At 44.2% G+C, this 16,099-nt stretch overlaps 1 protein-coding gene across 2 annotated transcripts in view; it reads right to left on the reverse strand.

The window, feature by feature from the left end:
• The window catches only part of BORCS5 (BLOC-1 related complex subunit 5), a 97,373-nt gene that overhangs the window by 13,932 nt on the left and 67,342 nt on the right, over window positions 1-16,099 (reverse strand). For both annotated transcript variants that reach the window (XM_086401978.1, XM_086401977.1), the window contains exon 3: window positions 15,844-16,001. In XM_086401978.1, the coding sequence (XP_086258104.1) occupies window positions 15,844-16,001 (158 nt within the window). The remainder of the gene's footprint in view (window positions 1-15,843; window positions 16,002-16,099) is intronic.

A 16,099-nucleotide genomic window follows, 5' to 3' on the forward strand; every position in this document is an offset into this window, starting at 1 on the left:
ATACCATGTTGGGCCACGTGTTCAGGACCTTCTTGATACCCTTGACAGATGCATTAATATGGCAATTTTCACAGTTTTCCAGTAGAGTGAAAGGACACTTTTGTTCCTAATTTAAGCACCACCATTTCTTTTTTTAATAACAAGGAGAACAAGCTGCCAGACCTAACACGAACATTCACAAAACAAAAACCAAGAGGAGACCAAAGGGAATACACTATTTATTAGCAGATAAACTTGAGTGACATTTTCTCTGGCAAAGTCTGCTTGTACATTTTGTACTCTGACATTTCACTTATACAAGCATTTCACAATCCTTGACTTCACCGAGGGGGCTCAGAACATGGAGTTTTAGCACAGCAGGGGGCCTCAGAGATCATCTCGTCCCACCCCTCCTCACTTTACAGAAGGAGGCCACCCCGGAGAGGGTCAGTCCACACGGCACGGACTGCCGGCGCCAGGGCCAGACTCCAGATCTGATCAAAGGGCCGCCCCACCACACTACCACCAGCTTTTCCACAGTGAGCTCTACCTGGTCAAACGGACTGTCAGTGTGTGTCACAACCATGACCTAAAACAGGAGTTTTCCAGATTCACAGACACAGAGGACAGACTTCGGTGGTCAGGAGGGGAAGGGGAGGGATGGATTGTGAGTTTGGGGTTCAGTCCAGTTCAGTCGCTCAGTCGTGTTCGACTCTTTGCGACCCCATGAATCGCAGCACACCAGGCCTCCCTGTCCATCACCAACTCCCGGAGTTCACTCAGACTCACGTCCATCCAGTCAGTGATGCCATCCAGCCATCTCATCCTCTGTCGTCCCCTTCTCCTCCTGCCCCTAATCCCTCCTAGCATCAGAGTCTTTTCCAATGAGTCAACTCTTCGCATGAAGTGGCCAAAGTACTGGAGTTTCAGCTTTAGCATCATTCCTTCCAAAGAAATCCCAGGGCTGATCTCCTTCAGAATGGACTGCTTGGATCTCCTTGCAGTCCAAGGGACTCTCAAGAGTCTTCTCCAACACCACAGTTCAAAAGCATCAATTCTTCTGCGCTCAGCCTTCTTCACAGTCCAACTCTCACATCCATACATGACCACAGGAAAAACCATAGCCTTGACTAGACGAACCTTTGTTGGCAAAGTAATGTGTCTGCTTTTGAATATGCTATCTAGGTTGGTCATAACTTTCCTTCCAAGGAGTAAGCGTCCTTTTAATTTCATGGCTGCAGTCACCATCTGCAGTGATTTTGGAGCCCAAAAAAATAAAGTCTGACACGGTTTCCACTGTTTCCCCATCTATTTCCCATGAAGTGATGGGACCGGATGCCATGATCTTCGTTTTCTGAATGTTGAGCTTTAAGCCAACTTTTTCACTCTCCACTTTCACTTCCATCAAGAGGCTTTTGAGTTCCTCTTCACTTTGTGCCATAAGGGTGGTGTCATCTGCATATCTGAGGTTATTGATATTTCTCCCAGCAATCTTGATTCCAGCTTGTTTCTTCCAGTCCAGCGTTTCTCATGATGTACCCTGCATAGAAGTTAAATAAGCAGGGTGACAATATACAGCCTTGACGTACTCCTCTTCCTATTTGCAACCAGTCTGTTGTTCCATGTCCAGTTCTAACTGAGATTTCTCAAGAGGCAGGTCAGGTGGTCTGCTATTCCCATCTCTTTCAGAATTTTCCACAGTTTATGTGATCCACACAGTCAAAGGCTTTGGCATAGTCAATAAAGCAAAAATAAATGTTTTTCTGGAACTCTCTTGCTTGAGTTTGGGGTTAGCATATGCAAACTAGTACATACAGGACGGATAAGCAACATGGTGCTACCGTATAGCGCTGGGGGCTATATTTAATATCCTAGCATAAACCATGATGGAAAAGAATACAGAAAAAGAGTGTATATAACTGAATCAGTGCTGCAGAGCAGACACAAGACCGCAAACCAACTATGATGATGTGCGTGCTTGGTCTATACTTCCATCATAAAGAAATACATATATAAATAAATAAAAGTTTCTCAAGACACCATTTCCGGCCAAAAGGAAAATAAAAGCCTATTGTGAACTGATGTCAAACTCAAATGACAGGGTCCAATCAGTCAAGCGTCTCCACGTCCGTTAGGAACAGGAACATGCTCAGGTGGCCTCAACCTGCAGCTAGGAGGGTCTCACTCCCAGTGGCAAGCATCTCTGTGTCCTGGAATCACAGAAGCCTCCTCCTGCTCCTGAGTAGTCACCATTTCCTGTTGTGCAAGCGACAAACAATGGGCAGACGGTGGCCAGTGTTTCCATTCATTACACCACAGGCTGAATGGCATCGATTACCACATAATGGACATTTCACAGTGACCCTGCTTCCTTTGTTCAAACAATGTATCTAAGTGTCTCAGCAAAGGAACCCATTCTATTTGGGTCTTTAAGAGAATGAAAAGAGGAATCTCAGGAATAATTGCATCACTTTGCCCCAGTAATGATTTTATGACTTGTCCAACTTCCCATGTGCCTTCTTACCCTTGGAGGTGTTATGTCCAGGCAGGATGAGAGGGAAGAAACCTCAAAACCTTTAGGTGGGTCTCAAAACTCAGTACATCAATGTCAGGCGGATCACCCCACACCCGGCTGCCCTGCCCTGGAAATGGGCTAGAAAGTGACACTGAAAGGCAGCCAAAAAGGAAGAGAAACACATCAGGGTCAAAATCAAAGCTCAAGGGCAGAGACTCCATTCCTCCCTCCGCACTGGGAGACTCTCCCTGGACTCTACAAAAGTGCAGGGCCATAAACATCCTAGAACAGGGGTCCCCAACCCCCGAGCCCCAGAACGGTATTGGTCCATGGCCTGTTAGAAACAGGGCCTCACAGCAGGAGATGAGCAGTGGGCAGGCAGGCAAGCCAGCAAAGCTTCACCTGTGTTAACAGCCGCTCTCCATCCCTCACGTTACTGCCTGGGCTCCACCTCCTATCAGATCAGCGGTGGCATAATAAACATAATCAACTTGAATCACCCTGAAACCATCTCGCTCTCCCCTGCCCCGCTGGTCCACGGAAAAATTGTCTTCCACAAAAGCAGTCCCTGATGCCAAAAAGGTTGGGGACCACAGTCCCAGAGGATCTTCTGCCTCCCTGGGAAGTCCCTGTTCTGCTTTCTCTCTCATTGAAGCCCCACTTTCCGTAGCCCTCCCGAGTGGGAGAGGGGCAGCACGAAACCACTGTCCAGCTTCCCCGACGGCGCCCCTCTGTCCGCCTTCATTTCTGCCACAGTCCTCTGAGATATTGGTAAAAACCCCTTTCTCAAAAAACTGACTGATCAGGAGCCTGGAAAAGTTAGCCTTAAACCGGCAGAGCTGGCATCTCCGCGATGGATACGTGGGGTCTTCAGGGTTATTTTCTTAAGTGTGGCTGCGTCCCATAAGGACTGTGTTTGAAATAAAAAAGGGTGCTATGAAACCATGGAAAGAATACTAGAAAGGAATATGGGATCAGGGAAAGAGAGCATTAAGTGTGATTAAGGAGAGGAGTTGGGGAGTAAAAAGCCTTTGGATAAAGAAGAAAAGACAGGGACTTCCCTGGTGATCCAGTAGTCAAGACTTCATTTTCCAATGCAGGGGGTGTGGGTTCAATCCCTGGTTGGGGAGTTAAGATTCCATTGCCTAGTGGTCAAAAAACCACAATATAAGACAGAAGCAATAGTGTAACAAATACAGACTTTAAAATAGTCCATATTAAAAAAAAAAATCTTAAAAAAAAAAAAGAAACAGAAAAAGACAGTAGAAAAAGCAAAGGCTGTGGAGTCTTCCATGTGGGTTTCAGATTCGGATTTGAGTGTCCGGCTCCACCATTTAACAACCACATGCCCTTAAATGTTTGCCTTTCAGGTCTCTGAACCCTGGTTTGTATCTGTCAGAAGTCTATGACAAGGTACATCGAATGCCTGCCCTAGACCCGGCGCAGGGTAAACACGTAAAAGACATTACAGTGGTCTTACTATTACGATTCTTACTCCCACATTAGGAGAAGGGCCGAAGGAGCCCTGCTAATAGACGGAAGTGGGTGGATGTGAAGACAATCTGGCAGGCACACAGTATAACCTGGACTCTCCTTCCCAGTGTCCAAGATTATAGGGAAATAAAAGTAAGTTTGTATGACCTAAGCAACACATTCACTATTTTAAAACCTGAGCTAAGGCAACCAACCACTGTAAAACTGGGTTAATAATGTGCTCTATCATCCCCTCACTTACGCAAATTGGACATGAATATAACCCTTTCTCTGACTTAGAGAACAGACTTTGGAGGCAGTGTGCAGGTAAATATTTTACACCTAACATCCTCTATGCTATGCTTGGGGAAAGAACCAGAGATACCCAAGATGAGACAGTGATGATGCTGATGATAAAGTTTATACTAACATAATCATCCAGTTGACCTCAAGTGACACCAGAGTCTGTGCTCTTAATCACTGTGCCAGGTGACCTCTCCTGACATGCGAGCGCCTGGCACAGAGTCCGGAGGCCCATGTCATTGACACCTCAACTCCCCTACACAGACTCATGCAGGGAACACTTCCTCGGCACGAGGGGAGAAATGAGGCAGAGACCCCTTGTCCGGGCAGAGCAGGAGTGTTTTTAGACAGGCTGTTGGCATATCCGGAGGGGGATGGAGATGCACCGGGCAGAGATGGGAGCAGAGTCCAGCAGAAGGGAGCAGACAGAGGGCATAGAGCAAGAATGGAGACCAGAGGAACACCCAAAGCGAGTGGATTCTGTGGCACACAAGTGTGGCAATTACAAGACGGAAAGGCAGGTATGTGGTGCAGGGAGTCTTGGTCTCAGCAAGGGTGAAGGAGAAAATGGCTGATAAAAGACTGAAATAATGCCATTTGCAGCAACACAGATGGACCTGGAGGTTACCAAACTAAGTGATTCAATATACACACTACAATATATAAAATAGATACTGTATAGCACTAGGGACTAGACTCAATATTTTGTAATAACCTATTAGGGAAAAGAATTGGAAACAGAATATATATGTAGGTATATGTATGTATAACTGAATCACTTGGCTGTACACTTGAAATTACTACAACATTGTTATCAACTATATTTTGATAAAAAAATTTAAAAAAAAGAAAACAGCTGAGGTGTACTAGGATGCTTCCCTGATAGCTCAGTTGGTAAAGAATCCACCTGCAATGCAGGAGACCTGGGTTTGTTCCCTGGGTTGGGAAGATCCCCTGGAGAAGGGGAAGGCTATCTAATCCAGTATTCTGGCCTAGAGAATTCCACAGACTGTATAGTCCATGGGGCTGCAAAGAGTCGGACTCGACTAAACGACTTTCACTTTCACTTTGGGCTATGATGCGGGAATAAATCCCTACTAAATGCTATTTTAATTATGCCACTAACGCTCATTCTTCTACAGTAACATCCTGTAAGAACTCCATTGGTGGTCTTACTGCATTTTAAAGAAATGACTTTTACTCACTAAAAGAATCCTTTCATTTACACAGCTCCTTAGATTCCTGCAGAAAGCTTGCATCTTCACTGTCCCATTTGCTCTGGAATACAAGTTGGCTGTCGCCTTAATTTTCTGCAAGAGCAGCTCTAGCAATGGTTGGATACATCCATGGACAAGTGTCAAGCTCTCTACTCATGTGCAGAATGAGCCCTGGGGAGTGAGGCCAGGATGGCATCTAAAATCTCATTATACCGGGATTACCCCGGTGGTCCAGTGGTTAAGACTCTGCGCTCCCACTACAGGGCACATGGGTTCGATCCCTGGTCAGGGAACTAAGATCCCATGTGCCACATGGCGAGGCCGAAAGAAAATAAAATGATGGAGCATTTTAAAAAATAAATTAAAAAATATAAAAATCTCACAATACCAAAATACAGTCTGTCAACAAGAGCAGAAAAAAGTTAACTGTTGTCTCAAGCTCTAGGGATACTTCCTCAAGAAAACCTTTGGGAATCCTTGAGATCTGAAAGAATGAGAGATTTTTTAAAAGGAGTTTGGCTCTGGAAGTGTCCTCCCAAGAAACAATAGAGACAGCAAACGAGTAGGTACTGTGACTGTCATTGGTCGGAACACTTGTGATAACTTTTAGGTGTAGACAGTTGTGAGGAAGAGCCCTCCTGGCTTGCTTTGTACTAGCCAAGAGGTCACTATATCAATGGTTCTTTTCTAATAAGACCTTCTGGGCCTACCCTACCTAAAATTTACACCCCACTGACATTTCAAATCCTTTTTCTTGCTTTCTATTTTGATTCTTGGCATTTTTCTTACATGTGATATGTAAAACTACTTTTTTCATCTTGTTTATTATCTGTTTCCTCAATGGAACGTTAAGGTCTATGAGGAAGGGAGTCTGTCTCTTTTGTTCAGCAATACATCCTTACCACCTGGAGCAGAGCCTGGCCCAGAGCTGAATGAGTTCAGAAACGAAGCGAACATGGAGAGGTACATGCATAGAACATTCTGAAAAGCATATTCTTATCTCAGTGAGTGAAAAAGCAGCAGCCAAGGAGACAGAACCCTAATAAGGCTCATATAAAAGAGAAAAAGAGAAGAGAATTACTCTAAGTTGGGGGAAAAAAAATGTGCGTTCAAGATAGAGATTCATTAAAAAGGAAAACAAAACGAACCAGGCTAAAAGCAAATACTGGTCATCTCATCACTAAAGTTAGCAACCATGGCTAACTGTCATATTTGCCTCTAATCTTTTGAAAAAAGAGATTTAACATATCTGAAATCCTATTAACTACATAATGTGTATTAATTTTTTCCACTTAATGATTTAACTGTTTGCTTAATATCACTTGATTTTCACTGACAGGAGGACCTAATCAAGTGAAATTTACTTGGGACCTTGGGGCCTTGCACCAACCCCTGTGAATCTCAAAGTTAGAATGAAGATGCAGTTTAGAATTATAAGTTCAAAGATGGCACAGAGGGGCTTCCCTGATAGCTCAGTGGTAAAGAATCCACCTACCAATGCAGGAGACACGGGTTCAATCCCTGGTCTGGGAAGATCCCACATGCCACAGAGCAACTAAGCCCATGCACCACAACTATTAAGCATGTGCTCCAGAGCCCAGGAACTGTAGCTACTTAAGCCCGAGCACTCTAGAGCCTGTGATCTGGAACAAGAGAAGCCGCTGCAGTGAGAAGCCCTCACACTGCAAAGAAGAGTAGCCCCCGCTCACTGCAACTAGAGAAAAGCTCACACAGCAACAAAGACCTAGCACAGTCAAAAATAAATAAAGTTACAAAAAAAAAAAAAGACTAGAAAGAAATTGAAAAAAAAAAACAAGATAATGAGATGTTAAAAATGTAGCCCCAAACCACCCTGGGCACACGACAGACTACATTTCCCAGCCTCCTCTGGAGTTAGCTGTGGCCATGTGACTGAGTTCCAGCCAAAGTGACCTGCAACATTTATAGGTCTGATCTAGGAGAACCCTGCATCTGTGCTACTCCGCTGTTTTCCCCTCCTGCCAACTGGAATGCTATCAGCAATGTGGCCTTTGGATATGGCAGGGCCATAAAACGGGAGGAGCCTTGAATTCCTAACTCAATGGAGGAGTCACCTGCTAATCAGAAACATCCACCCTGAATACGAGCAAAAAATAAACTTCAGCAGCATTTGAGCCATTACACATTCTTGAGTCTATTTATAGCTGCAGTCTAGCCTACATTTACCTAATGCGTGGCTGTGTGCTTAATCGCTCAGTTGTGTCCGTCTCTTTGTGACCCTTTGGACTGTAGCCTTCTAGGCTTGTCTCTCCATGGGATTTTCCAGGCAAGAATACTGGAGTAGGCTGCCACTCCCTCCTCCAGGGGATCTTCCTGACCCAGTGATCGAATTCACATTTCCCGTGTCTCCTGCACTGGCAGGCAGATTCTTTACCCCACTGAGCCATCAGGACATTTACCTAACAGAACCCTCATAACCTTTATTTTCTGTAACAGAATAAGAAAGCTTATCAGTCACTATGACAAAGACATTGACACACGTGAAGAATATATTAACTTGTTCATTTAACAAGCATTTATTAAATGTCTACTATGTGCCAGGCATGTGCTGAGCATCGCAGCTACATTCAAATGTATTAACACATTATTGATCGGGAGATTTTTGCAGAAGCTAACACCTGTGGCTGATTTATTTTGCAAGTGAAGACTGAAAGTCTCCAGTCAGTAATGTTTGGGTAACAAAAGACCTATTTATACATCTCTGGCCAATAATGTGTTACACTTCCTTATTTTTCTTCATGAAAGAGGCACAGGACAGGACTGTCTTTCCCTGGTCCTACTTCCAATTCCGTTACCATGTGCCCGGAATACTGCTCACCTGCTGGCTTATAGACTGCAGTTCCTCTGGCTTTCCTCACGAGAGAGGTGGCTGAGGGGCCTCCAACATCACCCATCCTCGCAGGCTGGAAAACGAGCTGGGGAAGAGAGTGGAGTGGGGCTCTGCGCCTGGCCCGTGAGGCCTGTACTAGGAAAGCTGGCCGAGCCGGCTGTCCAGGGGCACGACTCGGGCAGCTGACCTGGAGGCAAACGGGGCTGCTGCTCACACATGCTTCACATCAGTATCCAGAGCCTGAATGGAGGGGAATCTCAAAGCAGTCTCATAATTGGGTTTTGCTCAGGCCTCGCCAAAACACACAGGCCCACATTTCCAAGAGGCGAATAATAAACTTGATTGGGCCTTTGTCCAGGATTTCTGCCTTTTGGCAGGCCAGCGCTGGTGCAGAGGAAGTGAGGGGCCAGGTCTGAGGAAGTGCTGTACGGCGTCCCTTACAGCCAGATACACCAGAATGTGCCCAATCCCTTAGCTGGATTTCCTGCCACACAGGGGACCAGCTGTGTTTCTTACTGGAGAGAAAGGCTGCCCAAAGGACAAGAAGGGAGCACAACTCTGTCCCAAGGGCTCAACCTGAAATTCACACCAGGGCAGCCTGTCAGACAGAAAGGAAACCCGGAACGTTCCAGAAATGCCTCGCCCTCAGCCTTTCAGCAAAAAGAAACCCAACATTTCAATGCTCTTGTCAAAATTTATAGCTTTAACCAATGCTGCCAAACCCATTTTATAATGTGAAGTCGAGCAAGCAGTGACCAATGCCAGGGTATGTTTAAAAGCAGCAACAGGAATCTAACAGTGTTGTCATTGGGAGGACATTTGGTTCAAGGTGGCAGGCAAAGGGTAACATCCTCACCTGGCCAGCGCTCACACAAAGCAGGCTTCTTGCTGAAGGGGCTCAGAGTGAATGCTAACACCAATTTAAACACGGATTCTCTGCAAACTGTGAGAAACTCACTTAACCTTGGTCAGCCTCTCCCCCAGCCCCATGGGAGGAAACATGGTACAGGAAGTCAGGTCAAATACTTGGAAAATGGCTCCAGCTGGGTCTCAAACATTACAGTATTGTCGACTGAAAGAAATCCCTGCCCAAGAACAAGAGCTCACTTCTTCCAACACTAGTTGAGAGCCTACAGCACGAAAAAGGAATAAAAACCCAATGATAAGGTTCTGTGGAAGTGGAATGTAAGTACTAAGGTAAAGCAAAAAAAGAGGATGGGAAATCAGATTCATCTTCTATTGTCTTAGTTATTAAGTCGGAGAGAAAGCTTGGACAAACCCCCAATAAACTCAGGGACCCTTAGTTTTCAGTGTGCCATGAAAGGGCTGAATTAGAGAAATTTGAGGGTGTCTTTATAATCCCACGTAATCATGTGGCTTAAGTGTCCATCTGAAAATGCTTCATTTGGATTAATGTTAAGGGAGCATGCTTTCAACACAGATAACGAAACACACAGAGGCTACCAGAATCACTCATGAATTTAGTTTTAAGGCCTTTAAGCAAGCACACAGAAACTGTAACAAAGGTAACCTAGCGGCTTCTAAACCGTGAACACATTCCCTCGCTGACGGCAACGGGCGGGGGCAGAAACGAGATCTAGGTCGGTGACTGTGAGCCGCTCAGTTGTCTCAACTGTGTCTTCCTTGGGCTTCCTTCCAGGTCTTTGCCACTGGCCTCCCTCCCCACGTCCCCGGCCCCTACGGAAAGCCCTTACGTTAGGAGGATGCACGTTCCTTTCTTCCTTAGCTTTCAGTAACCCCGATTTCAGTGGAAGATGTGACCTAAAACTGAAAGTGTCTGCCTGCCAACCTGAGTCCTTAACTAGAAACGATGAGATACCAACAGAAATCACTGGAACAATCAGAGGCGAGACATTCACAGCTTAGAGGCCGAGGACCACTCACGTGCCACATCCAGCTTTGCATTTCTCATGGTCCACACTCCACAGGCACCAGTTTGCTTTTTACAGAGCAGAACAAACAGTTAAATTAACTACAAAAACTCCAGACAGCACATATCTGTGGCATGAAGGAAATCAGGCAGGGCTTGCAGACTAGGTTAAAAATGATGAGTCGTGCCTCTGTGTAGTTCTTTGTGATACTCAGGTTGGTGAAAGTACTTAAGATGAGTCAATATTTAGGCTGCTGCTGGTATCAAGAAAGTTCACACAGGCCAATTCAGAGCATTAAGGTTAGGCTTTTCTCTCTCAGTCATTATTTTCTGTTGTTATTTTTTTTTCTATTAGTCATTATTTTTATTCAAAACAATAACAAGAGCTAATACCACAGTGTTTATTATATGGCAGACATGGTCCCGTACTTTACACAGAGTAACTCATTTAACCCTTACCAGTCAATGGGGTCGCTAAGAGTCGGACACGACTGAGTGACTTCACTTTCACTTTTCACTTTCATGCATTGGAGAAGGAAATGGCAGCCCACTCCAGTGTTCTTGCCTGGAGAATCCCAGGGACGGGGGAGCCTGGTGGGCTGTCGTCTATGGGGTCGCACAGAGTGGGACATGACTGAAGTGACTTAGAGTAGCATAGCATAGACCTTTCTGAGGCAGACTACTATTTTTATCCTCATGTAACAGAAGAGGAAACAGGCTTAGAAGAATCAAGTCGCAGGACTTCCCTGGTGGTCCAGTGGCCAAGATTCCGCACTCGCAATGCAAGGGGAAAACCATCCCTGGTTGGGGAACTAGATCTCATGCACGTGTCAGAGCTGAGAGTTTGCATGTAACAACTAAAGATACCACGTGTCTCAACTAAGAGACATGCCTCAACTGGGCACAGCCAAATCTAAAAATAAGAAGAATCAAGTAACTTGCTCGAGGTCACACAGCTCATTAAAGGCAGTGGCAGGGTCTGAACCTGGGAATGAGGCTCTGGAGTTCGCACTTAGAACCACCACACAGAACTGCTCACAAAATCAAGGCCCGAGTTCTTTCCACCTCCGCTGAGCCTGCAGCAATAACTCCTGGACTCATAACTGTGCTACTACTCAACAGTCACTCTCAACAAATCCTCTCCTTCAGAAAAAATACACAGGCTCCTCAGGTGTGACTGGTCTGTGCCCGGTGCCCTCTTTTTAAAAACCTGCCTAGTTCCCCCTGTTCTTTCAAAACAAATGCCCCCAGGGCTCTTGCTACCTCAGGGGCCTCACTCTCAGAATTCACCTTGTATCCTTTATCCACCACCTCTTCTCTTCTATCTCTTCACCCTCAACCCACTAGCCTAATATACTACCCATAAAAAAAACACCAAAAACCCCAAATCTCATTTGATCTTCATCCACTTTTAATTCCATAGTATCAATTTCTGCATCTGCATAACGAGGGCCTTGGACCAGAAGCTCTCTCAGGTCCTTCCAGTTCTGACATCTGCTTCTTACCAGAGAGATTTCCTGGAACAAGTTTAGTTTCTCCACTGTCCCTCTGAAGCCCCAAGTTAATTGTCTTCTGAGACTCTCAGCTGGTCCCACAGCTGGCAACACTCTCCTTTCTCCATTCATTTTCCAAATCCCAGTTTTCCTAGAAGACGTGACTTTAGCCTCACCCAATCCAGAATATTAGAATCTTGAACTCTCCCAGGCCTTCGGTTGTGAACCACAACTGAGTGCTCCACAGTGATGGCACCAATCTTTCATCTTACTGCTCTGTGTATCTTCGTTCCCTCACCTAGATGAAGCTCTCAGCGAGCAGGGGCCATATTACGCTTCTCTATCACCCTTAAAGCCCCTCACTCTAGGTCAGTTGACAATAGCTGCTCGGCCATGCTGGCTGGCTGGCTGAGGGTCATCCTGAAGCTACTAGGGAAACTAGTGGTCAATGGACAAGACTCTCTAGTGTGAAGGAAGACACCCCTAGCTTTCACTCCTCTCTGATAAAACAAATTCCTATCAACTTTTTATTCAAGAGCATCATCCAAATTTAGCAATAGGAAAGCCCAGCTAACTTCTTGGTTTTCTTCTATCTGATTCAGCAATGGTTACAGAAACATTTCCCTCTGAGCCAAACGGAAGTGATCCCAAGCACTGCAGCTTTCAGGGCTTCTGGCTGATCCAGGTTCTACTTCCACTAATACACATTCTCCACGGTTATTAAGTTCCTTGACTTTTCCACACATATAGCATTATGTTACTTCCTTACACTTGCAACCCAACTTCCAGGAAACATCTGGAATAATACAAGCGAGCTGGTGTTTGATCAAAACGACATCCTCTGCTTTATTCCTTTGGAAGTGACTAATTTCAACCCTGGGGTTTGAAGTGAGTGCACACAGACACGTGTGTTTCAGGAGTTTGCACCAAGAGAGATGACACGTCTCCAATGAAAACCTGCAAACTGTGCTCACCTCTTTGGCCCTAAGAGAGCTAACGAGGCACTGCTCGTACAGGGCCTGCTGTCTCTGCTTGGCAACAATTCTGGCCACTACTGACCGCTCCAAGTGAATTCCAGGGCTCCTCAAACGCAGAATTTTAAACTTAGTTTACTGTCTTTAATGAACGCTCCACAGCACTGGTGCTCAACCCTGGCTACTTGTGAGAATTATCCAGAGCGTGTTTGTGAACACCAAGGCCTGGCTTTCTCCCTCCCCCACCCACCTCCCTTCAAAAGTTTCCATCTAACTGGTTTGGAGTGAAATCAACATGTCACTTACAAGCATCTCAGCTATACTGCATGAATGAAGGTGATATTTTAAGTATGATAATGGCACTCTGGCTGTGTTTTCAAAAAGGAGTCTTTGTCAATGGAAAAACTGGTTTAAAAAAAAAAATCTCCATTTAGTTAATGGTATTGTACCAATGTGAATGTCCTGGTTTTGTCATTGTGCTAAGGCTTTGTAAGATGCTCGCTTTAGACAAAATAATGAGAGGCATATAAGGGATCCTCTGAATTATGCTTTTAACTGTTCTCTAAGGCTGAAAGTAATTCAAATTAAACAGTTTTTTAAAGGGGTCCTCTATTTTTAAAGATAAATATGCTTAAATATTCATGAATGAAATAATATGCCTGAGATTTCCTGCAAAACAGACCAGCTGGGGAGGTGGAAGGGAGTGAGTGGGGGTGTGGATGAAACAGGGGTCTTCACAAGTTGGTGCCTGTAGCAGCCAGGCAGGGCAGTAGCAGCGAGGACAGGAAAGGCCACAGTATTTGTCCACTTCAGTGTGTGTGTAAAGTTTTCCACCACATTTACTGGAGTGAAAATTCCCAGGTGATTCTAACACTCACTGGGGCCCAAGAAACCACTCTGGAGTTGAAAGTGTGGTATAACGAACTCTGTCTGTCCGGTACTATCACCTACAAAATACTTTGCCCAGATCTTTGACAGTGAGCTAGTCACTTAATCTTTCTGTACCACATTTTCCTAAACCATGAAGTGACAGGTATGGAGTAGAGGACCCTATCAAAAAGAAGACAGAAAACAGTAAAATGTTGATTTATTCTAAAATCTGAAAACTAATGACATGGTTAATTTCTAACACAGTCAAAAATGGTAAGGTCTTAAGTCTACAGAAGCATTTCCCAAAGAAGGCTCTAAAAAACACCACTCCTGGGACTTCCCTGGTGGTCCGGTGGTTAAGAATCTGCCTTCCAATAGAAGAGACTCAGATTCAACCCTTGGTCAAGGTACTAAAATCCCATATCATGCAGGGCAATTGGGCCCACATGCTGCAGTGAGCAGCCTGCATGCCAGAATGAAGATCTGCACGATGCAACTAAGACCCAACGCAACCAAATAAATACTGTTGTTGTTTTGAGAGAGAGAGGGAGAGAGAAGTCAGAGGGTATGTGTACTGTGAAGATGCTAAAGATCAACTTTAAAAAAAAACTATTCATATAAGATGCTAACAGATGCTACCCAAGATAAGGGTTCCGAAATCAAATAAGTGTGAAAAGTGCTTATGTTCTTTACTGTAACATTGCTAAGAACTTTTAATAAGATAATATGCATTGGGACTTTCTGAGGATGGTAATAAAATATGCAAGAAGTCTGACCTTCTTTGCATGGAACCAGTTTTACAGAACTTATCTTGGAAAATAATGCTCTAGACTAGTGGTCCCCAAATCCCATGTAATGGAGAATCGCGTTCGTATCATTCAATAAGTTTATTAAAATAATGATTCACAGACCACAGGCTAGGCCTACTGGAGAGGAGAGAAGAATTCAACACTAAAACTAACAAAAAAATCCAAGTGATTCTAATACATAGTCATGTTTGGAACTTCAAGTTATGCCGACCATAATGTAGTAAAATAAGTCTAATATCGAAAAGGCCACATGCATGCTGACCAATAAAAAAGGTCATATTTAATACTTTTCCATATAAAAGCCGTCAGTCCATAAGAAAAGCATATATGCACACAACATTCTATGGAGAGTAAATAGTAAAATAATGGAGGCATTGGCACATTTACATCTATCAGTAGAGCTAACGACTACTTCGTCATCTCAAGGATGTAGTACTTCTATGACTAACTGATCATTAATTTGCAGTGATTCTCCACTTTTTCCCTGTGTGTTTCCTCATGTCCATCTTCTCCTGCCAGAGTCAATGACCAGGACTAATTTGTTAAATGCCAGGAAATGCCATTCACATAGGTGGTTTCTCCAAGTTACAGCTCCTTACCTTTTCTTTATATGACATCACTTCAAGGTATCAGAAGAGAAATTCCTTCTTGATTGAAAATTTTTGTAAACATACTTACTTATACCTTGATGCTCCCAGAGCTGTGTGATGCGCTGGCCCAGTCAATGATATATTTAAAATGTTTAAAAGAAGTATCCACTTATTGTTATTCATAATTACTTAACATGCGTACCACACACTCTTTCATTTACTAAGTACTTTCACATGAATTATCTTGTGTCTTTCTTCACAAAAACCCTGTGGGTTAAGTAGGCACAATTGTTTTTATCTAACCAATAAGAATCACTGAGCTCTTCCTGCTAACACAGTGAAAAATATAATTGAGGAAGATGTCAGATGCTTTGCTCTCAAAGAACTGATACTCGACTAGAAAACAAAATATAAACTACACACAGGAAAGAGTTGAAGCGTCAGTCAAAGCAAATTAGTATGGCAGGACTTCACACATGCTAACAACAGTTAACACATACTGAGCAATTTAATCTTCACGCAGCCCTTCAGGAAGGTTACTACTATTAGACCCATTTTTCATATGAGGAAACTGAGACCAAGAGAAGGGAGGTAACCTTCCCAAGCAAATAAATGGGGAACCAGGATTCAAACTTCAGATGAGTCTACTCCACAGACCACTCTTTTCCATCACCACATTTTACTGCTGGGAAAGACAACGTTCCCAAAGTCATGGGGACAAATGTTAAGACACTGAAACAGAAAATGACTACTTCCCAAAAGAGTGGGGTCAGTGGTGCTACACCCCAGGAGAAGAGGACTCAGGAGTACAGGGAATCACGAGACTGAGTCAGCCATGCTACTTTCTCGCAATCCATTACCTCTTTGATTCGTTTCACCAAAGCGTTCTGATCAAAAGCAACGGCCTCAGCGCACTGATGGAGGTGGTCCTGATAGCGGAGACAGAGCTGCAGCACTTGCTGAGAATCCAGTTTCTCCAGTTTGGCGTTTGTTGGGGAAGTCTGGCCACTCAACAGCCCTTCAAAACAGAAAAAAAAGAAAAAAAAAACCACAAATGAAATGAAAAATTACTAGTAAATTTGTGAATAAAGTAGTTTAATAACAAGTTCGTGGAAG

Source organism: Bos grunniens, chromosome 5 (assembly GCF_055505025.1).
Source record: "Bos grunniens cultivar Pamir isolate PY7600 chromosome 5, Bosgru_T2T1.0, whole genome shotgun sequence".
In the NCBI taxonomy this organism is placed as follows: Eukaryota; Metazoa; Chordata; class Mammalia; order Artiodactyla; family Bovidae; genus Bos; species Bos grunniens.